At 52.3% G+C, this 22,054-nt stretch overlaps 10 protein-coding genes across 10 annotated transcripts; 5 read left to right on the top strand and 5 right to left on the bottom strand.

The window, feature by feature from the left end:
* The first annotated feature begins 3 nt into the window (after positions 1 to 3).
* On the top strand, positions 4 to 1,725 carry POJ06DRAFT_251313 (HAD-like domain-containing protein). The gene is made up of 4 exons (XM_056187382.1): positions 4 to 565; positions 625 to 711; positions 759 to 1,325; positions 1,387 to 1,725. The coding sequence occupies exons 1-4, from the start codon at positions 402 to 404 to the stop codon at positions 1,682 to 1,684; spliced, it is 1,116 nt and encodes a 371-aa protein (XP_056044816.1). The 5' UTR covers positions 4 to 401; the 3' UTR covers positions 1,685 to 1,725.
* Positions 1,726 to 3,487, bottom strand: POJ06DRAFT_251317 (uncharacterized protein). Its single transcript, XM_056187383.1, has one exon. The coding sequence runs from the start codon at positions 3,216 to 3,218 to the stop codon at positions 1,995 to 1,997; it is 1,224 nt and encodes a 407-aa protein (XP_056044817.1). The 5' UTR covers positions 3,219 to 3,487; the 3' UTR covers positions 1,726 to 1,994.
* A 94-nt stretch (positions 3,488 to 3,581) lies between these two features.
* Positions 3,582 to 6,445, top strand: POJ06DRAFT_251318 (Dolichyl-phosphate-mannose-protein mannosyltransferase-domain-containing protein). The gene is made up of 6 exons (XM_056187384.1): positions 3,582 to 3,942; positions 3,988 to 4,104; positions 4,166 to 4,317; positions 4,368 to 5,396; positions 5,447 to 6,099; positions 6,159 to 6,445. The coding sequence occupies exons 1-6, from the start codon at positions 3,785 to 3,787 to the stop codon at positions 6,300 to 6,302; spliced, it is 2,253 nt and encodes a 750-aa protein (XP_056044818.1). The 5' UTR covers positions 3,582 to 3,784; the 3' UTR covers positions 6,303 to 6,445.
* On the bottom strand, positions 6,291 to 7,519 carry POJ06DRAFT_95586 (uncharacterized protein). The gene is made up of 2 exons (XM_056191802.1): positions 7,266 to 7,519; positions 6,291 to 7,176 (listed from the first exon to the last, which is right to left on the bottom strand). Exon 2 carries the CDS (start codon positions 7,104 to 7,106, stop codon positions 6,447 to 6,449), a length of 660 nt encoding a protein of 219 aa, XP_056044819.1. The 5' UTR covers positions 7,107 to 7,176; positions 7,266 to 7,519; the 3' UTR covers positions 6,291 to 6,446.
* Position 7,520: 1 nt separating this feature from the next.
* POJ06DRAFT_95570 (HSP20-like chaperone) lies at positions 7,521 to 8,687 on the top strand. The gene has a single exon (XM_056191801.1). The coding sequence runs from the start codon at positions 7,745 to 7,747 to the stop codon at positions 8,342 to 8,344; it is 600 nt and encodes a 199-aa protein (XP_056044820.1). The 5' UTR covers positions 7,521 to 7,744; the 3' UTR covers positions 8,345 to 8,687.
* A 539-nt stretch (positions 8,688 to 9,226) lies between these two features.
* On the top strand, positions 9,227 to 10,467 carry POJ06DRAFT_194832 (NIPSNAP-domain-containing protein; the record flags this gene model as incomplete). Its single annotated transcript, XM_056184971.1, has 3 exons — positions 9,227 to 9,750; positions 9,804 to 9,898; positions 9,947 to 10,467. The coding sequence occupies 3 exons, from the start codon at positions 9,227 to 9,229 to the stop codon at positions 10,465 to 10,467; spliced, it is 1,140 nt and encodes a 379-aa protein (XP_056044821.1).
* POJ06DRAFT_251324 (uncharacterized protein) lies at positions 10,412 to 12,979 on the bottom strand. The gene is made up of 2 exons (XM_056187385.1): positions 12,530 to 12,979; positions 10,412 to 12,460 (listed from the first exon to the last, which is right to left on the bottom strand). Exons 1-2 carry the CDS (start codon positions 12,873 to 12,875, stop codon positions 10,605 to 10,607), a joined length of 2,202 nt encoding a protein of 733 aa, XP_056044822.1. The 5' UTR covers positions 12,876 to 12,979; the 3' UTR covers positions 10,412 to 10,604.
* Positions 12,980 to 13,114: 135 nt separating this feature from the next.
* POJ06DRAFT_251325 (uncharacterized protein) lies at positions 13,115 to 14,148 on the top strand. The gene has a single exon (XM_056187386.1). The coding sequence runs from the start codon at positions 13,184 to 13,186 to the stop codon at positions 13,667 to 13,669; it is 486 nt and encodes a 161-aa protein (XP_056044823.1). The 5' UTR covers positions 13,115 to 13,183; the 3' UTR covers positions 13,670 to 14,148.
* On the bottom strand, positions 14,029 to 18,452 carry POJ06DRAFT_95634 (uncharacterized protein). Its single transcript, XM_056191804.1, has one exon. It carries the CDS (start codon positions 18,213 to 18,215, stop codon positions 14,388 to 14,390), a length of 3,828 nt encoding a protein of 1,275 aa, XP_056044824.1. The 5' UTR covers positions 18,216 to 18,452; the 3' UTR covers positions 14,029 to 14,387.
* Positions 18,453 to 19,999: 1,547 nt separating this feature from the next.
* Positions 20,000 to 21,865, bottom strand: POJ06DRAFT_195135 (major facilitator superfamily domain-containing protein; the record flags this gene model as incomplete). Its single annotated transcript, XM_056184984.1, has 1 exon — positions 20,000 to 21,865. One exon carries the CDS (start codon positions 21,863 to 21,865, stop codon positions 20,000 to 20,002), a length of 1,866 nt encoding a protein of 621 aa, XP_056044825.1.
* Between the last annotated feature and the right edge of the window lie 189 nt (positions 21,866 to 22,054).

Here is a 22,054-nt window from a genome sequence, read left to right on the forward strand (position 1 = left end):
GTTCACTTTCCAGGACATTCGAACAAAAACTTCAATTACAGAACCACAACGCTACAAATCATTTAAAACTACTCGGATCGTCTTGTTGAGACGTTTCTATTACAATTTTTTTTCTTACTGACGGGTAAATTGGACAACCCTAACCTTGTCGTGCTATAGGCGAAGCCTCGAAAAGCCACCGATGATGAGGGCCTCAGTTAACAGATGCCGTCATAGTCTAGACTATTGATGCTTATTGGCAACCGGGCGGATTGGACTACTTTCACTGGCGCGACAATTTGGAATATAGGGTGTTTATTGCGGACTTTTAACTGTATCGGGACAGATCGATTGGACGTGTAATTGTCGCGTTATCTGATTATCGCAAACGGTTCCAAATCATCTAATTGTCTACACAATTCATGTGTAATCCAAATATGATTTACACGACGATTAGTACTACTTGCTTACGGCGTCACTTGCCACTCGCGTTTGAGAGCAGAGTCTTGTCGGCGACAAAGGCTGCTGGCCGGAGGTTATTGACTACGGAGACTGACGTTGCGCCAAACTTCGCATTTGCGTTTGAGTACGTTAGTAATGGGGTTGATACAATAGTGGCATGGGCTCTTATGCTAATTAGTGTAGTATTGACGGTGTTTTGATCCGTGGGGCGAAGCCATTGGCGGAAGGGAAAATGGCCCTGAAGCTACTTCAGGAACACAAAATCCCTTGGTATGCCTTGTCATCTGTGCTACGAAGTGCATCTAACGTGTTATTAGGGTCCTACTGACTAACGGCGGTGGTAAATCAGAGATCGCCCGCGTGGCCGACTTATCGGAGAAACTCGACATCGAGATCTCCACCAAGCAATTTATACAATCCCACACCCCCTTCCGGCGCCTCGTGGACAATTACAGCAAGGTCCTAGTCGTCGGCGGTGATGTCGACACATGTCGCCATGTAGCCGAAGATTACGGATTCAAGGACTGCGCGATGTCGCTCGACATCGTCGCTACCCAGAGATCTATATGGCCATTTCACAGATACACGCCAGAGGAACTCAAGCATGCGCGACCTCTTTCCGAAGATGCGTTTAATGCGATACTGATGTTCAATGACTCCAGGGATTGGGGATGTGATACCCAAGTCATTATTGATTTGTTGACGTCTGAAGGTGGAAAGTTGGGTACCAAGAACAGCTGTCTGGAGCAGGCCTTGCCAATATATTTCTCGAATAACGATCTATTGTGGGCGAATGAGTATCATCTTCCGCGATTCGGACAGGGTGCGTTTAGGACTAGTATTGAGAAAGTGTTTAAGGACTATACAGGACGGGATATGCAGTCGTAAGCTCTGCTGAAGCATGTGCCTTATTTTCACTAGTTGATAGCTAACTACGTGTTGCAGGACGATTATCGGCAAGCCGTATCTATTCACTTATGAGTATGCGCATGGCGTGCTTAATGAATGGAGACAAGAGATGTTCGGATATGATGGAAAGCTAAGGCGGGTGTACATGATCGGCGATAATCCGGCGTCGGATATTCGAGGCGGAAATGGGTATGGTTGGTACACAATCCTCGTCCGCACTGGTGTCTTCAAGGATGGCGATGAGCTAGATGCCGCTGCCAAACCCAAGGTCATTGTAGATAATGTATTGGAGGCGGTCATGCATGCTATCCAGAATGAGATAAAGCTTAAGTAGTTTGGGGCTGTAGATATAGATATGTCTAGAGTAGATAGAGTGTTACATATGTATTATGATAGATTATCATTATTCATTACATATCGCAGAGGTTGTATACATCACTAGATTGTATACGTGAACAATGCTGGACCAGACAAAGACATCTGCAAGTAACGAGAGACGAAAATAAACTCGGTGATGCATCATATACCTATAAAATAATAATAACGTACAATAACACAGCAAAATAAACGAATTACCAAGAACCGTACGATAAATGCCCCGTCCCCTATTGAACCCCCACCCAGTATAAAGTCACAACTATCCATCACGCAACCCACAACCCCCCGCCTTCCCGCTCACTCAAAACTTCAATCAATTCACTAACCTCTTCATCGTCTTTCGTCCACCCGAGCTTAATGCTAGCCCTGACGATTCGCAGCTTCGGTAATCGGCCCTCAAGCACAGCGAGCGCAATATCGTCCGCCTGAATTTTCCGCGATTGCCCAAGCATGCCGCTACAGTCCAAATCCAACATTTCCAACGGATGCGCGGTGGCCACGTTCTCCGCTGAGAGCAAGCGGTGGGTGATATAATCCGTCGATACAATCAGTTTCCGCAATAGCGGGCAAAATTTCAAGGTCGCGTCCAATGAATTATAGCTCAATGCCGGTAACGGGAACGTTACTCTCAGTGACGTGAGCGACGGGCCCAGGCGATGGCATAAAGATCTGACGGAGTCAGTCTTGACGAACGGACAATGCGCCATGGAGAGCGTCTTAATCGTGTGCGGGAACCTAGTCTGCGATAAAAAATCGTCTGAGATGCCGCCTGCGAGTCCCAATTGTGAGAGATTCGGTGGCCACAGATCGTCCTCGAAATCCACACAAAAGACCGACGAACGCGGAAAATGCAAGACTGTCAGCTTCTGGAGATTCCTGATTGCAAGAAAAAGCTCTCGAAGATCGACTGTTTCTGATACGAGGCTCAGATCGAGAACACGGAGACGGCCGCATTGTCGGACGCTGACGAGAGGTGCATAGCCGAAGCTTGTCTGAGGGGCGTAAAACTCTTCGAGCTGTTTTGAGCATCGCCTTAAAAGGCGAGACGTGTATGAGTTCTTGCCGGACTGGATGATGAAGCGAAGGTCGAGAATGTGCACGTAGCTCCCGAGTATGTCGCTATTGGAAAGTGTGTTGACAAATGAGAAGTAGTTTTTAGGGTAGAGCCGCGGTCGACGGTAGACGTATGGGAGAGCCGCATAATACCACGCCCGCGAGACATAAAGAAGGCTCGCAGGAAAGGGCTGAGGCACGAACGATAAAATAAGCTCTATTATCTCTGCGGGTAGATACCGGTAAGACGATGAATCTGGCAGCCGAACGGCATCATGTAGAGAGTCCGGTAGAGCAGTGCCAATCGAAGATATGGTTACTGAGCTAGACAGTGGGGACGAAGGTGATGACGACGACGTTGAGGCAGAATCAGATGCGAAGGAAGATGAAGAGTTTGAAGAGTAGGAAGTCAGCGACGAAAGCGAGTCGGACGTCATATCAGCCGACGCAGATGACGTCCCCCGCGTGAGGGCTTCACCATACTTCTTCGTTGGAGCGCGTCCCTTACGGGCTTGGCGCTTAGTCGGACCGGTCCGAATATTGGCGACGACAAAAGAGATGGCCGCTATAGAGCGTATAGAGATTCGTTGCGAGTGTGGATTGAGGCGGGGCAGAGGATGGATGAAAGCAGGTTCGACGTCGGTAATGATTAATGTAGGGAGCGGCGGCGGACTTGGACGCTGAGAGAATGATGAAATTGTCGAGGCCTTTGTACTAACCCCGCATGGGCCATGCTTATTCCACAAAACCCTTATTGAACACAGCAACTGTATTATTCTGTCTCCTTTGCAATTTGACCCCCTGAGTTTCTCCTGCCTAGGCCATCGACTTGTTTCTGGCCGATCAACATCAGATCTACCGGATCTTGATTGAGTTTGAGGTTCGCTGGTCGTTGACGCCAATAGAACTACGGTCCGTGAGCTAAGCTATTTCCCATTTCACACTCCATCCACATTTAGCAGACTTTGGGGTGAATGCATGCCTCTGTTTAATCTGGGTAAACATGGCAAGCACTTCTACCAAATTTTCCACGCTCCCGGCCAAAGATAAGGCCGCGATCTTGTCAATCACGGGTCTTGCCGTCCTTGTCCGTCTGTATAAAATATGGCAGCCATCATCCGTTGTCTTCGATGAGGTTCACTTTGGTGGATTCGCTTCAAAGTATGTCGCGACGCGTCGGCTAAGGCCATTACTAACGTATTCCAGATACATCAAGGGACGATACTTTATGGACGTCCATCCCCCGTTAGCGAAGCTTCTGATCACATTAGCTGGCTATTTGGCCGGTTATGACGGAGATTTCGATTTCAAGGATATTGGAAAGTAAGTCCATGGCTGATCGACCGCTATACAATGAATTCTGACAATGTTCTTCTTCGTGCAGGGACTATATTGAGGCCGGCGTTCCGTACGTCGCAATGCGACTTCTTCCAGCTACTCTGGGTGTTCTTGTTATCCCACTGTCATTTTTGACGCTCAAAGCCTACGGGTGCACAAGCTTGACCTCAAGTCTTGGCGCGCTTCTCGTACTGTTTGGTATGTTGTTTTGCTCAATCTAATGTAGGCTCAGCTGATCTGTTGCGCAGAGAACGCGCTTACAACCCAATCGCGATTTATTCTTCTTGACTCACCTCTAGTTTTCTTTACCGCGCTTACTGCGTACGCATGGGCCAATTTCCAGAACCAGCCAGCGTTCCGGTCGTCCTGGTATTGGTACCTGTTCCTCACCGGCCTGTCTCTCGGTGCCACTGTAAGCGTGAAATGGGTCGGACTTTTCACGATTGCTTGGGTTGGTGTCACTACAGTCACCGGTCTGTGGCACCTTCTTGGAGATCTCTCAGTCTCCCCAAAGCAGTATGTCAAGCACTTTTTCTGGCGTGCGGTGTTTTTGATCGGTGTTCCTGTCATTTTCTATATGTTGATGTTTGGCATTCACTTCATTTGCCTCGTCAATCCAGGCGACGGCGACGGATTCATGAGCTCTGAGTTCCAAGCTACGCTCAACAATAAGAAGATGGTCGATACACCGGCCGATGTGGCATTTGGCAGCCATATTACGATCAGACACCTGAACACTCAGGGTGGTTATCTTCACAGTCACGACCATTTGTACCCAACTGGGTCGAAGCAGCAGCAAATTACCCTGTATCCTCACAAGGATGACAATAACCTGTGGCTTGTTGAGAACGCTACAGAAGTTGACGTCGACATGAGAGCTCTGCCTCCCGTTTACCTTAGGGACGGCGATGTCATTAGATTGCAACATGTTTCGACCAATCGACGACTTCACAGTCATGATCTCCGCCCACCAGTCACAGAAGCAGACTGGCAGAACGAAGTCAGCGCATACGGATACAAAGGATTCGCCGGTGACGCGAACGACAACTTCCGAATAGAGATTCTTGAGAGCAAATCCAAGCCAGGAAAGGCGCAAGAGTATGTCCGTGCAATTGAAACTAAGTTCAGATTGGTCCATACGATTACTGGTTGTGTTCTGTTCTCGCACAAGGTCAAGCTGCCCAGTTGGGCATATGAACAGCAGGAAGTTACCTGCGCTAAACAGGGAACGCTTCCGAACAGCATTTGGTACATTGAATACAATGAGCATCCCACATGTATGTACTCTAGTGGCAAGCGGCTGACTACGTTGCTAATAAGTGTTTAGTACCAGCAGATGCAGAGAAAGTGAACTATCCTAAGGTCGGATTCTTTAAGAAGTTTGCAGAGTTGCAGAGTGTCATGTGGGAGACAAATGCAGGTTTGATCGCTTCTCACACCTGGGACTCTCGGCCAGAGGCGTGGCCATACTTACGTCGCGGTATCAATTTCTGGGTTAGAGATCACAAGCAGGTCTACCTTATTGGCAACATCTTTATCTGGTGGCTTTCAACTGCGGGTCTAGTCATTTACGCTCTCTTCAAGATTGTCACAATCCTTCGTTGGCAGCGGGGTTATAAAGACTACTCGCTTCCCTCAGTGCAAGCTTTTGACAGCACCGTCGGAACCAACTTCGTCGCCTGGGCACTACATTACTTCCCCTTCTACCTCATGAAGAGGCAGCTTTTCTTGCACCATTATCTTCCCGCCCTATATTTTGCAATCTTAGGCGTGGTTATTGCCTGGGATTTGTTCTGCAAGAAGGTGCTGCGGCACAGGGCTATCATTACTGCAGCCACTATCGGAATACTTGCAATCGCGGTGTATACTTTTGTGATGCTGTCGCCACTGGCATATGCGGAACCGTGGACAAAGTACCAGTGCGAGAATGCGAAATTGATGAAGCACTGGGATTTCGATTGCAATGTGTTCCCGACTGATGTGAGCTTTTTGGTCTCGTCTAGTCACTTCCGGTAAAACTGTAACTGACAAATCTTTAGTTGTCTAAGTACGATAGTTCACATATCGCTAACGTGTCGTCCGTCGATGGCAGTGTTGTGGAGGCAAGCTCTACGGCGACTTCCTCTTTCCAGTCGGCAAAAGATACGATAGGAGAAGCATTACCGCCAAGAGATGAATTGTAATATGTAAGAGTAAGCTGGAATATTCCCAAGGATGAAGCGGCTATGATAGTTTATGCTACAAGATTATGAATCGCGAATAGACAAGTTCGTCAGTTTGTGTCGTCGAAATCTCTCATGCGTTATTGTTAACTGTATATACAGCAATTATATACACTTATATACCAATGCAACAGGCTCCTCAAATAGCGTATGTGATAACTGTGCACTCCGTGGCGGAGGCGAGGAGGGAAAGTCAATTATCTTCAAGTCGCTTTCAGACGACAACACGGCAGCTGTAAGCTGATTCTCAGCTAATTGTGCTGTTATAGCCGCGTCCGGAGCTCGGAGATTGTTATTCTTCTGGTGCTTCTGATTGACAGCGACATTACTGCCCGCCCACTGATGCGCTTCGCGCAGGCTCGTTACTTTTGACCGCTTGTGAGCTTTAGCTTCGGCTGAATCGTCCTTGAGAGGCTTCTTTCTCCTAGACCGGGCTGTTCCTCGTGGTCTTCGGACAGAATTACGATTTATGGGGGATAACACAATTTCGCACACCACCTCTACCTGCTCCTCTCTGTCCTGCGGTGTTCGCGGTCGAGGCAACTGGGTAACATCAATCGGGTCAGTCGAAAGGACAGGCATAGGGGATGATGTAGCAATTACGACAGGATCAGATGCTGAAGTTCGGCTGTCCTGTCCATCAGATTTTAGAATGTCGTCGTCCGAATCGGAGGTGATCCGACCCTGCTGTCCGAGGAGATCACTAGTCTCTGTATGACGCGGTGACGACGTAAATGGATCAAACGATGACGGGCTGACCGGCATCGGATCGGCTAAAATTGCGGGTCAGGATCTTGGAATTGGACTGCAAATTAGATTCCGTAAGGTTCGAGATCTGGCGTTATAGTGTTAGCTGGCGTAGTCTGGCCAAGACGCGTGCACGAATTCGGAATAAGAATAGTGAATGACAGATACCGGACCAACGTTTCTAGTCTTAGATTGTAAAAGTTCGAGCAGGTTCTGCGTAGATAATTGCATATCTATGACGCAACAATTCTTGAAGACTGTTAATATTGCATGACAAGCTCGTGATGTGGTTTTGGAGCGTTCGGTTGGTCCATCATGACACCACGCGACTGCATGTTTGCGGCGGTGCACCACGAAACCCTTGGAATATTGTGGAAAGCTCTAGAGATTGATTAGTTTCACGTGTTCGCGTAGGTTCACGACATTACATGTGCGTGTGGCCAAGGCGATGCGCATGACCAACATGAACCGTGATGATTTGCGTTCTCGAACCCTGTCGCGTCCTCTCGAATGTGCGATGCAGAAGCATATATTACCGTCCAGTGGCGCAGCTACGGGCTGGTAGCTGTTTCGTCTTCCAAGTCTGCAAGTCGATATAATTTAAAAGTATACAATCGCAACTCCATTAAGTTGAATCTTTATTACATTTGAACATCATGTCGATTTCACGATTCTTCGGCTCTTCAGCAGTTCCTTCTGCCCGTGAGCTCATGTATCCGGCATCACGTCTGTTCCGTCTATTTGACGACCCATTCTTTGACCAGCAGTTTCCGACTCCGCTCTCATCCAGCATGGCGAACACGGTCTTCACACGAACGCCCACGTTCGACGTCAAGGAAACCGAGAAGGAGTACATTCTACAGGGAGAACTCCCCGGTGTCGACAAGAATAACCTCAACCTCGAGTTCACTGATCCACAGACACTGAGCGTCAAGGGCACGATTGAGAGGATGCAAGAGTACGGTGCACCTCCTACTTCAGACCAAATCAGCGAAGTAGGGGGTGCGGCATCGGAGTCAGGCTCCACTGACGTTACGAAGTCTGATACTACGGCGAAGGCTGTTGCGCAACAGGCGTATCAACCGACGTACTGGGCTTCGGAGCGGGTATATGGCGAGTTCTCTAGGGCATTCAAGTTTCCGGCACATGTTGACCCTGACGGCGTTTCCGCGTCGTTGAGGAATGGCATCTTGAATATCAATGTTCCAAAGGTCGGTAAGACTGCCTCTAAGAGGATCGAGGTCGCTGAGGAGTAACTTTACGAGGACAATGACGATTTATGAATCATGATATTAAATTTGGAGTCAAAGGATAGTTATTGAATTCAAATTGAGGTTGTTGATTTTAGTTGCATTTTTACTTTATTGTAAATAGGGTATATAACAATTTGATAATTCCTACGTTGACCAAGTCCAATGGGCTGTAGATATCGTCTTGCACGGTGGGGAGTAACGTGATCTAAGGTTGGCTAGCTGCATCATCTCCTGCATGGCATCCTACAACATTCTGTAGTTCCATGGAGCGCAAGCCTTCTTGTTGATAATTTCACCGACAAGATGAGTGAATGTCCATCCAAGTAGTGATAAATTCTAACAAGTTTTCATACACATTATTTCGAGATCGAATGATCTGCCGCGGCATGGATCAGTATTTAAGTGGTGGTAACAAAGTTTGTGGATATCGCCATAGGGACGAAACACCAACGGCCAGTTAAAGTTGCTTCCTGCGGCTAATTAGCGAATGCTTGTCTTACTGCTTTCCCTTTCAGCGCCAGCTAGCTTGATTTGCCACAACGATGGCCATAAGCGTTTAAGCTGCAAACCTTACAGTGCACGTGCCAGAAGGTTCGTAGACATTACCCCACACTGCCGCAGGAAGCCACATGCCCTACCCTGATTCTGATCTCCGACTAACTAATTGAAACCCATATAAAAGACGCCTGTTATCCTCTGTATCAAATCCCTGTCGTTATCTCTTTTGTCTGGTCTATCTTCCCGTATTTTATTCTCATATCGGCTATCCTGCTGTTCTCTTTCTTGACCTCCCCGAAATCGATCTGAAAGGTTTGAGACTCGTACGTCTGATCCGGTAGCCCGAAGTCATCTGAAAGTAACGACAGCAGACCGCAGGCGATGACGATGGCTCTCTCCTCAGCACGGCGGGCTCTTCAACCGCTCCTGTCCTGCACGCCTACCAGAGTCACGCGTCATGCTCGAGCGATCCCTACCCCGCCAAGAGTGGCATCATGCCTCCGGAAATCTTGTTTCTCTATTTCGGCGGTCACCAACGAGGAGTCTAAGCCTGGCGGTGAGCAACCTAAGCCTGGCCGTGAAGAGACTAAGCCTGACCGCGTACCTTCGTTCGGAAACGTGCCTCCCCTCTACAAGGGCCACTATTTCGGTCCCGAAGTCGAGCCTGAGGTCTCTGAACCCGAACCAGAAGAACCATCTACCGACGAAAGTACGAAATCTAGGCCCGCGAAAGTTGCCGCAGGTGCAAACAGATTGATCAAGTCCTTCTTGTTTGGCACCGAAGAGTCGAGGAAGGAACAGGAGGTCTTGGAGAGGTCGTATTCTACGCAATTGATGCGCGGAAAATATGTTCATGAGATTGCGTTTCATGAGGTGAAGCCTGAGTGCAGTCCTAAATATGTCAACCTGATGTACGTGATTGACATAATTTCAGGAGAATTCGTGTAGGATTAACGAGCTTTAGATCTGAGATTTATCCCCAAATCGCTGCTGATCCCTTGAATAAAGTGCACCTTGTTGGAAGCTGGAGATGCGTTGTTGGAGATCTTGACACGTTTGGTAAGCTCTGTCAGACCTTGTTTGCTCTGCAAAGCTAACTTTCAGAAGTCACTATCTGGGAGTATAACGGCTATTCCGGTTTCCATGAGACCTACTACCGCATCCACAGTGACCACAAATTTATCGACTACCTAGGCAAAGTTCGTCCGCTTCTCCGATCCCGTCACACAAATCTCATGCAAGAGTTCAGTTTCTGGGGAGGGACCGCCGCGCCACGAGATCTCGGCGGTATTTTCGAGCTCCGCACATACGACCTCCAGCCTGGCAGACTGCTGGAGTGGGAGACCAGTTGGCAGAAAGGAATCGAGTGCCGCCGTCAAGTCATGGAACCTGTTGGAGCCTGGTTTACCCAGTTGGGAAGCCTCAATACTGTGCATCACTTGTGGCAGTTTGCGGATTTAGAGCATCGGAAGCTTAGTCGGGAGAAATGTTGGGAGTTGCCGGGATGGGCGGATACAGTGCATGACACTGTTAAACTGATCAACAAGATGGATGCGAAGATCTTGGTTGCGCTGCCATTCAGTCCATTAAAGGTAAGCTGTTTTCCCCAGATCTGTGTTCCACTCTGACTCACGTTCTACAGTAATCGCCGATGTCCATCAACAGGATTATGGTACATATTGTAATCTTACTATGTACAGTCATGATGCAATAAAACTAAACTCCGTAAAATCCGTCTATCCAGAATATATCATACAACGTATTTTTAATACTGGTAATTGTAGCGCCTTCGAAGGAACTCGTCATCCTTTTCAGTGAACTGCGAATTAAAGTCGTCGCTCCGTTCGTCGTCCTCATCATCATTCAATTCGTCAAGCAGTGTCATGTCCTCATCCTCATCTTGATCCTCAGTTCGGTACTTGCTTTTCTCGTTCTTGTCTCGAGGATTTTGGACAATAGCTCGAACATTCTGGGATTTGGCTGACAATGCCCACAAGTCGCCCCAGTGTGCCTTCCGGGCGTCATGGTACTCCTGCTTCCCCGCGGACTTGCTCACGACCCACCGCTCAATGTATCCATTGTTTGTGCAGAGATCAAGAATGACGTGTCTGTCGCGCTTTAAAGGCTGATTAATCAAACGCGGCCAGTGCAAACTCTGAGCCAAGTCGTTGTCGTCAGGCAAATTGACCGCGTCGCGACCCTCGGTTGCTTCACTGTTGGGCAGTGTTTCTGGCTCGCGCTGCACGACTAAATAGCTCAATCTGGCAACCTCGTAGTTCCTGCTGCCAGACCGGCCCTTGCCAGAAATGCGATGCCCAGGCTTATCCGACTTCCGGCCGCGTTTCCACTGCATAGCCAACCACTTGCCCCTCTTCAGCTCAATCAGCCACCGCGGCTTCTGCATCATCTGCGGGAAATGGCACCAATGACTCCGCATCGCGTTCTCGTCCACATTGCGAAACTGCATCGGGCATTGCCTGTGGTGCGGGCATGGCGCGATTATTCGTAATCCGTCGCTGAACTTGCGGCGGTCAGCCCGAACAGGATTTTCGTCCATGAGTCGCCGCATTTCGTCGAGTTCTTCGTCCGACAACTCGTCTTCGTCGAATATTTCTTCGACTTGCTCCACGTCCACAGTGCCGGTGCTGGTGAAGTCTTTGACGAAGCCGTCGGGATAGAGTTGCTTGTCCGCGTCCCACATCTTGCGCAATTTGCGTTCAGTCAGTAGTGTCGGTCGGCGATTTTCCGGCCGCAGAATCAACTCTCGCGCCCGCGCGATGCGTTCAAAGCCGAATATATTGCCGCGCTCGACGATGACGAGAACGCCACCCGGCGCGAGGAGCTCGAGGAGATCTTTGATTCGTTTGTCGCTTATAGACGGCTTCTTTTCGGTCGGAAGGACGAGATGGTGCATTACGGTTATCAGATCAAATTGACCGCCTGCTTTACCAGGAAGTCGATTGAGCCGGAATTTGATATTGTCATACCGGGTGTCGACATGTTCTGATGCTTTAGCGTCATGAACTGGCTCGTCAGAATTGACTCGATTCTCTGCTTCGGTCCCACGTGGTTCCAACAGTTGTTCATCGGCAGCAACACCTTGGCCGGCAACATCTCGTTCAGACTGGTCACCCGCATCCAAATCCACATTCCTTCGGTCCAACGTCTCTGTCTCGGATGCGCGAAACTTGCTCACCTTCCTATTCGTCTGATGCTCCATCTTCTGCTCCTGCAACATCTGCGTCGCCCTCCTCGCCATCAACATGTCGCCGTAAACAACACACTGCATCCTCTCCGGCCACCAACTGTCACTCCCCTCAAACACCTCGTTCAACGCCAACACACCCGTCGCAGGCCCATTCCCGACATCCAACACCCGTCTTGGCCGCCACGACGGCCCCAATCGCCGCCGCGTCTCGGACAAGGCGTAAAGAGCGGACGTGAAGTTCTGCGGGAACATGGCCGCGAGATACGCGTCCACGAGCCCGCGATGCGGAGTCTCGAGAATGGATCTCATGGATTTTGACCTCGTCGTGCCTGCTGCGGTCGGGCCGGTGCGAGAGGCCTGTGAGGCGTTGTGGTAGATCATTTGGACGTCCCGTCGTAACTGCTTCATTTCGGCTGTTGCCTTAATTAGAACCCCGCTCCCCAACATCCAGGCCCAAAAGAGACAAAAAGCAAGATACGTACATGGATTACCACCGATAACGGAATTAACAGCCTCGGGCAGCTGGACGGATCGCAACCGCGCCTTGCCGAGTAACGTGAGGGGATGAAATCGCGGGTCGGCAGCGTCTGGATCCCGCGTCCACGGGTTTTCGTACACGTCTGGCAACGACCGGGACGGGCGTATTAGTTCATTTGTTCCGCTCGACAGATCGTCAGCTATCGTCTGGTCGTACGGATCAGAGTCTGCTGTTTCGCGCAATGGCGACCGCGGGTGGGACCGATGCTGCCGACGTGCACATGTCGTGTGGACGGCTCGAGCCCAAGTGGGGAGACGCCGCCTGAGAAGGGCGGCTGTTGACAGCGACATACACAAACCAGAATCGAGATAATCTGTGTATGCACGCGAGTTCAGTGAATCAGGCTTGCTACTTACGTGGGTACAGCCTGTCTGTGGTCGACGATTGTCGCGACCCCGATGTCAATTTTTTCGGATTGGGAGTTCTCGATGAGCTCTAATTGGGACTTTTGCCCTTAGACCTAAATAAGGGTCTCGTACTTGACGACCGTCTCATTAATCGCTTACTTACACCGCTCGACGAGATTGATATCATAGCACACAAGTTTACATTGTATTCGAGCCACAGGAGATGGCGGCAGCAATTACCAGCGCTGTCCATGTTGGCGAGGCTAACGCTCTCGCAGGCTTCATTATTTACGGCTTGGGCCTGGATCTCATCCTCGGCCTGTCGGTTGATTCGGTGCAATCCAACCGTTGACTGGCGTGCCAGGGCAAGCGAATTCACGGATATGGTCAACCGAATCGTCGCACAGCAGCGACCCTCGAACTGGGCGATGTACCAGCTTGTCACCACGACCTTGAAGATTCTTCCGCACGACGAATGCCGATCCGGCGATGTCTGTCGCGTAGGACACCTCCGCACGTGCTATCTGGTCGGGGATCCAATGTCGGTTAGTTCAAATTCCCGTTGTCGGAGAGCTCGCGCGCTCATCAACGATCAACCAACAGCCTTTACTTTCTCGCCTTTCCCACGTTCCACTACATCATACAAATGTCCAACAACTCACCTCTCGACTATTCTGGCTCTATGCCGGACATGTCCTCCTCTCTCGGGTCCCCGAGTCTCGATCCAGGACCCTTAAAACCTCGGCTCCATCCCTCGATTCTCTCTATCCGCGCGGGCGCCGGACGCGGATGGTCCTCCTGCTACCGGGCTGATATGAGTTTGGTTTCGTGGCCGTGGCCCCGGCCTGGTAGTCGGGCAAATGGCCCTCTGATAGAATAGGGGCTTAATATTTAATAGATTAGAACTATAACTCCCGTAACGTCAGCTTCAACAGGACGACATGTCGCGACACTGAAACCTTGAATCCAACATGCTTTGGGCACGTTCTCGGTTCGTCAAGGCACCGGAACGCCCGAGTGCATTATTTATTTAGTGCAGCGGTTGATGAACACTGTCAGGTGCATCGCGCCGGGACAATGGCAACGTTTGAGTTCGTCAGCTTGACGGGACTACGGGAAGCCAAGGACAACTGGATCTTAAAAGTCTTCCGCGACGGCTAATTGGGCTACATCTGTAGCAAATGCATGAATTCTTGCCTGAAGAATGATTCGTCAGTGGACGTGATATCTCCTCCTATTCTAATGTATATATGTAACCTAGAATATGAAATAGTACATGGTATTACACAAACAAACACGACTCTTATATAATCAAAACACGAGCACAATGTTCTCCTAATAATAGTAATAATACAATCCTACCCGTTCCATTTTCTTTCTTCCTATACCATACACTCATTTCGACGACAGCTTTTTTTCCTTCTAAAAAAAACCGATCAAAGCGAGCCAAAAATCTTACATTCTCAATACTAAAACCTCCAGCATCACGTCCGCCGACTTCGCAATGGCTTCGCCACTCGCAGCCGCCCGTAACATGGACAATACACTAGTCGCCTTGCGAACCACGCGCGCAAACGGATTCACATCACCACTCGACGCTTGTAATGCCGCCGCTGCGGCTGCTGCCGCCGCCGTTGTGTTGTTCCCGAGCCGGCCATGCACAGATGGCGGTGGCGCAGCAACGAAACCTTGCAACACGGTCGCGGCACGGGCGAGGAACGGCTTGACGCACTCGTCCAGCGCGAGGACAGTCTCTTCTAACATGTCTTGCATCGGCCCGTTACAAGTGGTCGGTATATCCGAGGCCATGACGGCCTTCGCGAGGACTTCCGCCGCAAACATGCTCTGCTCAAGAACCGGCCTGCGGACCTCAAACGCGCGCGGGAGTAGTTGCGAGTCGGTCAGGCGCGGGAACGTGCACATGCACAGCTGCAGCATCTTTTTCAAATTCCGCGCCGCAGTCTTCGCGGTCGCTGGCGTCGCCGGAATCAATTCGGTTCGCAAGTACGTCAAGTTCGGAGACTCTCTTGCAAGCAGCTTCCCCAGCACATCGACCGCGAGCGCCAGGTACCTGTGCTTGAACGGGACATACGGAGCCCAGACCTTGTTCAATTTTTGTTTGCCCTCGTCTGTTGATTCCTTGGCGACAGTGTCGATCGGCGCAAACGCGGACAAGAGCGCGATCATCCACTTTGCCTCATCAGAACTCCGCAACCGTACCTCGTGCGCGATATTGGATAGTAGGACTATTGTGTCTTTGACGAGCGCTAACCGAGCCACTGCGGTAACTTTGCGCGTCAATAACCCACAATTGCCGAGTTCCTTGACGATCTTCATCACAAAGCCATATGCGGTTTCGTAGATGGCCAAGAACGGCTGGTTGTGCTCGTAGAAGGATAAATTGCGGAGGATCGTAGTCACAGCTGATAACCTGTCGGACAAAGTCTGCAGTTTGAGCATCGCCGATCCCGGCTTCAATGGCGTCGCAAAGCCCTCGAACTCGTCCCGCGTGGCAGCAACCATCGTTTCGTATGCGTCAAACTCGACAAGATTCATATCTGAAGACTTGACGTCCGCAAAATCGACCTTGTCAATCTGCTGCACGCAGTCCTCGCCAACGTCAACCAACGCATCCACCAACTCCTCACACTCTGCAATCGGAATGTAAAGATGCTGCTCAACAGATATCAAGAGCAACGCATCCAGAGCGACTTTCAATTCTCCTGGGATCAGACTGCGCAGACTCATGATCACAGCATGCAGGTTAATCTCTCCCAATTCTTGCAGTAGTGGGAAATCGCCACGAACTGCTTCCATCTCGTCGCCCAAGCCAGCGAGAATGCTCACATTGAAACCGCCGTGCAGATCAAGTCTTCGCGTTTTCGGCACGTACGACACGGTTTCTTGCGACGGGCTTGCAGACATGGCAGACTGTGGCGCTTTCGCAGACACTGATGGCTGTGCTGGTGCTTGTGACTGTGGCGGTATGACTGGCGGTGCAACCTGAGGTGGCGTGCCATGAGCGACCGGCGCCTGCGGAGCGACGGAATTGGGCGGCACGAGCGGAGGAATGGGAGCTTGCACTTGTGGAGTAGGAGGCGTCGGTGGGACAATGTTGCGCAGAGCGGGATGCGTCGACTTTTGACGGTTCCGATTCCGATTCCGAAGCGGCTGCGGCTGCGACTGACGAGCAGCGGAGGACGGTGTGCCAGGAGGCATTGGCGGAGGCGGGCTTCCCATCGGCATTGGCGGTTTGACTCGGGAAACCTGCGCAGGAGTAGCAGCGTTCGCGATCGGCGACACTCGAGGCGGTTGCAACATCGGCGACTGGTGCTGGACGAGAGGTGACTGGAGTTGTTGCTGCAACTGCTGCGGGGACATTGATGCGGACGTGGCCGACGGCGCCTGCGTCATCATCGGCGTCTGCATCAACATATTCTGCGACATATCCTGCGGTTGCTGTTGCTGGAGCATCATCTGCTGCTGCGGTTGCTGTTGCAGCTGTTGCTGATGTTGGTGCTGCTGCTGCAACAACATGGCGTGCTGCTGCTGCGACTGCTGTTGTGGTTGTTGTTGATGCTGTTGCTGTTGCTGCGCCTGCAGCAAACGTAACTGCTGCTGGTGCTGCGGCGATGTAATCCACCACTCCTCAAACGGCTGCAAGTACCGCTGATAGGCCTGGGCGAGCTGCTGCGGAGCGTCCGGAACGTCGTTCAAGTTAAACCCGAGCGCGGCCGCGGCCGTGTACCAGTTCTTCTGCTGCGTTTGCGCCGGCCCGGTCATGCCCCCAGCATTGAGCTTGGCAGAGCCACCGCTCTTCATGACGACAGCGTAGAGCAGAGGGAGCGGGACAACACGGCCGCCGACGAACGGATGGGACGTTATTGGCGTTCCGCGTTTGTGCATAAACTCGAGCAATGTCCTCATGAACTGATCTGGAGAATTTGAAGGCTTGGTCGCGGTTGTGCCGGACATGTTTGTACTCGAAGGCGGATGCGCAGGCATGCCCGCATTATTCTGCGGTCCTGACGTCTGCGGCATCGCGAATCCGGAACTACCAGGCCGGCTCGTCGGCGGAACCGTTGGGCTCGTGTTCGCGCTCGCATTAGCATTAGCCGCGGCGGAAGACCGTTGCTGCTGCATCTGCTGCTGTTGCTGCTGCTGGAACTGCTGGAACTGTTGCAGTTTGTTCTGGTACTGCTGCTGTCCTTGCGGTGACTGCTTCTGCTGTTGGGCCATTTGCTGCTGCGCCTTCTGCTGCATGAACAGCTGCGTTGCGTTCATGATCGGACTTTGCTGTGGTTGCTGATTTTGACTCTGCACTTGCTGCTGCTGCAAGAACAGTTGCTGGGGCGTCATATTCATCTGACTCATCGCCGGCGAGGCACGCAACGTAGACGGCGACGGCGAAGACTGCTGATTCTGCTGCTGCTGTTGTTGGACGGCATGAGCCTGAGCCTGAGCTTGCGCTTGTGCTTGCAGCAATCGCAACTGCTGCGGATTCAACCCGGCCAGCTGATTCTGCAGATTTTGCAGAGTCTGCATATTCTGCTGTTGCGGCGGCGCCTGCGGCTGATTCTGCTGTTGCTGTGCGTGCTGCTGTTGCAGGGCCAACAGCGTCATCATCTTCGCGTTCGCAAGCCCGTTGCCGTTCATGCCGCCCATACTGCCACCCTGGGCGTATATGTTCTGGAGCGCTTGCGGCGCGGCGGAGTTAAACATCGTCGGGGACGCGACGGCCTGTTGCGCATTTGGCTGCGGCGCCGACGTCACGGGGAACTCCCCAGCGAATTGCTGTTGCTGTTGTTGCAATTGTTGCGGGTTGAGGCCGCTCAAGGACTTGTCTTGCAGGTGCTGGTACAGGAGCTGTTGCTGCTGCAGTTGCGGGGACTGCGGCTGCTGCTGTTGTTGTTGTTGTTGTTGTGGGGTTTGTGATCGGGAGAGTATGGCCGATGGATTACTTATATTGCGCTGCCTCGGAAACGCGTCAGTCGCGTCGTGCATGCGTTTAGTCGGCACCACCGGCGCGACCGAATATAGAGGCGAAGATGTCCGTGATGGGCCGTTCTGATTTCCGGTGACGCCAGCGAGATCGAAGTTCGCGAGCAGCGGCGACTGTTGGTTCGACTGCGTCGGCGTCATGTGCTGCGACTGCGGCTGCTGGTCTTGTTGTTGCTGGTAGTCATTCCCGAGCAGAGAGCCGGCATACGGATCGTTCCCGAAAAGCTGCAGTCCAGCGGAGTCATAAGACCCTGCCGAGAAGCTGTCTCCAAACCACGACATGTCCCATCTGATTCGTTAGCTTGTGCACAGAATAGGTCAAAAGAGAGTGTATGTGTGGGTCCTCCTCCTGTCGTCTGAGCACTCTGCCAATTTCCGCGAGCGCGCTCGCCACCAGCATCTTTCAGTCCATCCCAATGCGATCGGCCCAACAACACGCTTGGGTTGATGAACGTGTAATGTCTTGTCGGACACGGCCGATGCCGACAGCAGACGACCAGCCGTCTCGCTCCAAGCGACTGGTCACAAAGATGTTATATAACATCACCGATAAACACAGAATAGTGGGGACTGGTGAGGAAGGATGAAAATGAAACCGATTCTGGCGCGATTGGGGAGAAGTGGCGAGTATGACGACGGCGTGAGCCGAGGCAAGAGCTAAGGGAAGAGAGGAGAGGGTAGAGGAGAGGAGAGAAAGAGTACTAGAAGCGAGCGGGGGGGGGGAGTAGACTGCAGTTGGGCTAGGCAGCGGGGAGGATGCCAGAAGGGAGAGGGGAGGACAACAACGAGGAGGAGGGGGAGGACAGGAAGATGAAGAGGGAGAGTGGACAAGGGAAAGTGAGAAGAGAGAGGGCGAGACTTACATGGGGGGACCGTGGCAGGCCAGACACGGGGTGGGTTGATCGACGGGTGGACAGGGACCAGGCGAGGCGACGACGGTCGGTGGCCGGGTGTGGAGTTTGGAGTGAGTGGAAAGGCCGGGCTAAGCAAAAACCACGCGCGCACGTAGCCGAGGCCAAGGGAGTGCGGCGGGGGTGGGAAGAGAAATGCGAATAGAGTGCAAGCGAACGAGCCGAGGTGCGTGCGTGGCTGCGGATTGAGTAGAACTGTAGTAGTAGTGGTAGTCGTAGTCGTCGCAGGATGGGAAATAGTTAGTTAGTTAGCATGATAGCAGAAAAGAGGCGGACGGCGGACGGGCGACGGCGGTTGGCGATGCAACGCCGGGCGTCATGTTGCCTCACTACCACTAGACGTCGCACCCAACACTCACTCACTCACTCACTCATATACATACACGGCCACCAACTACTACTACTATCCACATACTTATATACATACGCTCCGAGAAGCAATCTGTAGAGGAACCGGAAACAACAAGCGAGCTTTTGAGACCAGAGGGGCCGTCTGCGGCGGGCGCTGCAAGCTGTCGTCGGGCGTCTTCTGGCCCAGCCCTGGCTAAATTAGTATTGTGTCATCGCCAGCTGACCTGTAATTAATTATCCCCGACCGGCTCGGGTTGATTCGTTCGTTCCTTTACGCTATCTACGGTGGTAGCCTTAACAGGCATTAATATATATCGGCCATCTCTCGCGCGAATGCAGCACATTGCTCATAAATATGCGTCGGCAAGGGGATTCGAAATGCCCTCTTGACCAACCAAGCGTGGGTGCAGCGGGAAATTACAGTTTGAGCTGCCGAGTCTCTTGTCCGCCCCGTTAACCAGGACTTCGTTCGGGTCGTCGTTACTCGTCAGTTCGTCACTCGACTCGACCGCGGCTCACTCTCGCGCGCCTCCAAGGGCTTCCGTTTCATGTCCAGCTGTCATACTCGCCGTGTGTCGTATAAAACCTACACATTCGTAGCGTTCTCCTCTGTCTCGCGTACGCCAAAGTGCACAGTTGCCCCGTCACTGCACGTCTGATTACGGAGTGTAAATTAACTTATCCCGCCTCGTCCTGACCACCGGTCAATTCAGAAACTCGCAAGTTGAGGCAGTGCGTGGTGACGATGCTCGACACTGCTGGAATTTACCACATCTTTCTACGCAGCTTTATTATACAATCTATCTACTCCAACCTCGACTTTATTGACCCATCGTCACTCGCCTCCTCCGGAATCTCATCAAACTGTCTCGGGCCGCCAAACTGCGGTTCCGCAAACTGTGCCGTACCCGACATCCGTCTCATTTCAACCACCCCACCTTCTCCGGCAACCTTCTCCACCTGCTCCCTCTCCTCGCTCTCCAACCGCCTCGCAATTCGCTCCTCCCTCTTCGCCTGCTCCCTGGCTTTCCGTTCATCCATCCGCTTGTCGGTCCACTTGCGAATACTCTCTCCCCTAAAATACACCACCGTCGGGAACACGGTGCCGATCACCAGGGCGACGAACCCAAGCATCGTATTTCCCCATCCGCGCCCAAGCTTAGCATACATCGGCGAGGCAAAAAGCGGCATCGCAAACCCAAACAGGCTCCGAAACGTCGTTCCCGCCGCCGTGCTTGACGCCGCGTAGTTCGGGTTCATGTCGATCAAGTAGCTCTGAATGCATTGAAACACAGAGATCAACGACACGCCAAACAGCGCGGCGCCAATCAAGGGCATGACCCAAAACAAATGCTTCTCGGCGCTCCACCCGTACCATACCAACCCGACAGGCATGCACACCGCGCCTATCGCGACCACCGGCAGCCGAAACTCCGGCTTCGCAACGCCGCCGTTGCCGGCTATGAGCCGGTGATACACTGCTTGCGACGCCGGCGTCACCGTCAAGATCCCAACTGCAAATCCAAGGCCCGGACCGATATACATCAACCCCGATATTCCGAGCGAGAAATGATAATCCTGCTCCCACAGCGACGGAAATGTCACGAGCAGCAGGTACAGGAATCCATACGTGAAAGCCATGTATAATCCCAGCCCAAATACAATCGGGTTCGTGAACAGCAACACGATCGGCCGGGTTATGGCCATTTGCAGTTTCTCCATCGGCGTGAAATTCGTAATCTCAAACACAGTGTGCAGGCCCGGGTTCTGCGTCTCTTTCCGCAGCTTGCACGCCTTCCACTGCAACAACACCGGCGCGTACGTCTCCTCGAGCATCACCAGCCCAAAAGCAAACACAGCCCCGTTCACGATCGTCAGTATCCAAAACACCCACTGCCATTTCAGCGACATGGCTATCCATCCCGAAATAACGGGAGCTGCTATGGGCCCGAGTGTAGGACCTATCGAGAACAGCCCGATCGCTGCCGTCCGCTCGTCGTCGTTCCAGATATCCGCCACGACGCCTGCGCCGATTGCCAGCGGTCCAGCGCCGCCTGCGCCCGCCAAAAACCGAAACACGAGGATCTGGGTCAGATCTTGCGACAGCCCGCACGCTACGTTGAAAATCAGAAGGACAAAGATCGAAACGTGGAGCACGACTCTGCGACCAAATATTTCCGACATCGGCGCAACAAGCAACGGCACAATGGCCCACGCCAGCACAAAAATCGACACCATGAGAGCTCCGACCGTCCTGTCGGTCACGCCGAACGCGGCACATATTTTCGGCACGGCAGGAGACAGGATCGACGAGCTGAACGGGCCGAGAAACGTGTATATCGAGATCGCAATGGTCGCCCGCCATTTCTTCGACCGCACCCAGTTGCGCGGGTTTTCGGGGTCGTCTGGCCCGTCCCAGGTCACGAGTTCAGGGTCGATTTCGACGAGCTCCTGTCCATCGTTCGGCGCAGACATTTCTCCTTCGTCGCGCGTGATGTTGCGGTACAGGGACGCGACAGTCTCCATTGTACGGATCCGTTCCAGCTGAACCAGATCTGCAGGAGCGTCGCCGTAGATTTCCTTCTGGGACATACCCATCGACCCAAACGACTTCACGGTCGTCACCGACGGCCGGCGAGCGATCGCGCTGGCGGTATTGGCCCGACGCATGGCTGGCGGAGGCGGCGCGTTGACAGACCTGCGCGACCGAGTGCGCGTGAGCGGGGGTGCGGTCCCGGTGCCTGGCCGCGATTGCGCGGTCGACTCTTTCAGGCTCGTCGAGTCAACCGGCTTGAGCTGGCCGTCGTCTGTGGCCCCGACACTGCTCGGATCAACGACTGTGCTCGCATCTGACGGCAC

The sequence above is a fragment of the Lipomyces tetrasporus genome (genome assembly GCF_029532465.1).
Source record: "Lipomyces tetrasporus strain NRRL Y-64009 chromosome Unknown POJ06scaffold_4, whole genome shotgun sequence".
NCBI lineage: Eukaryota > Fungi > Ascomycota > Lipomycetes > Lipomycetales > Lipomycetaceae > Lipomyces > Lipomyces tetrasporus.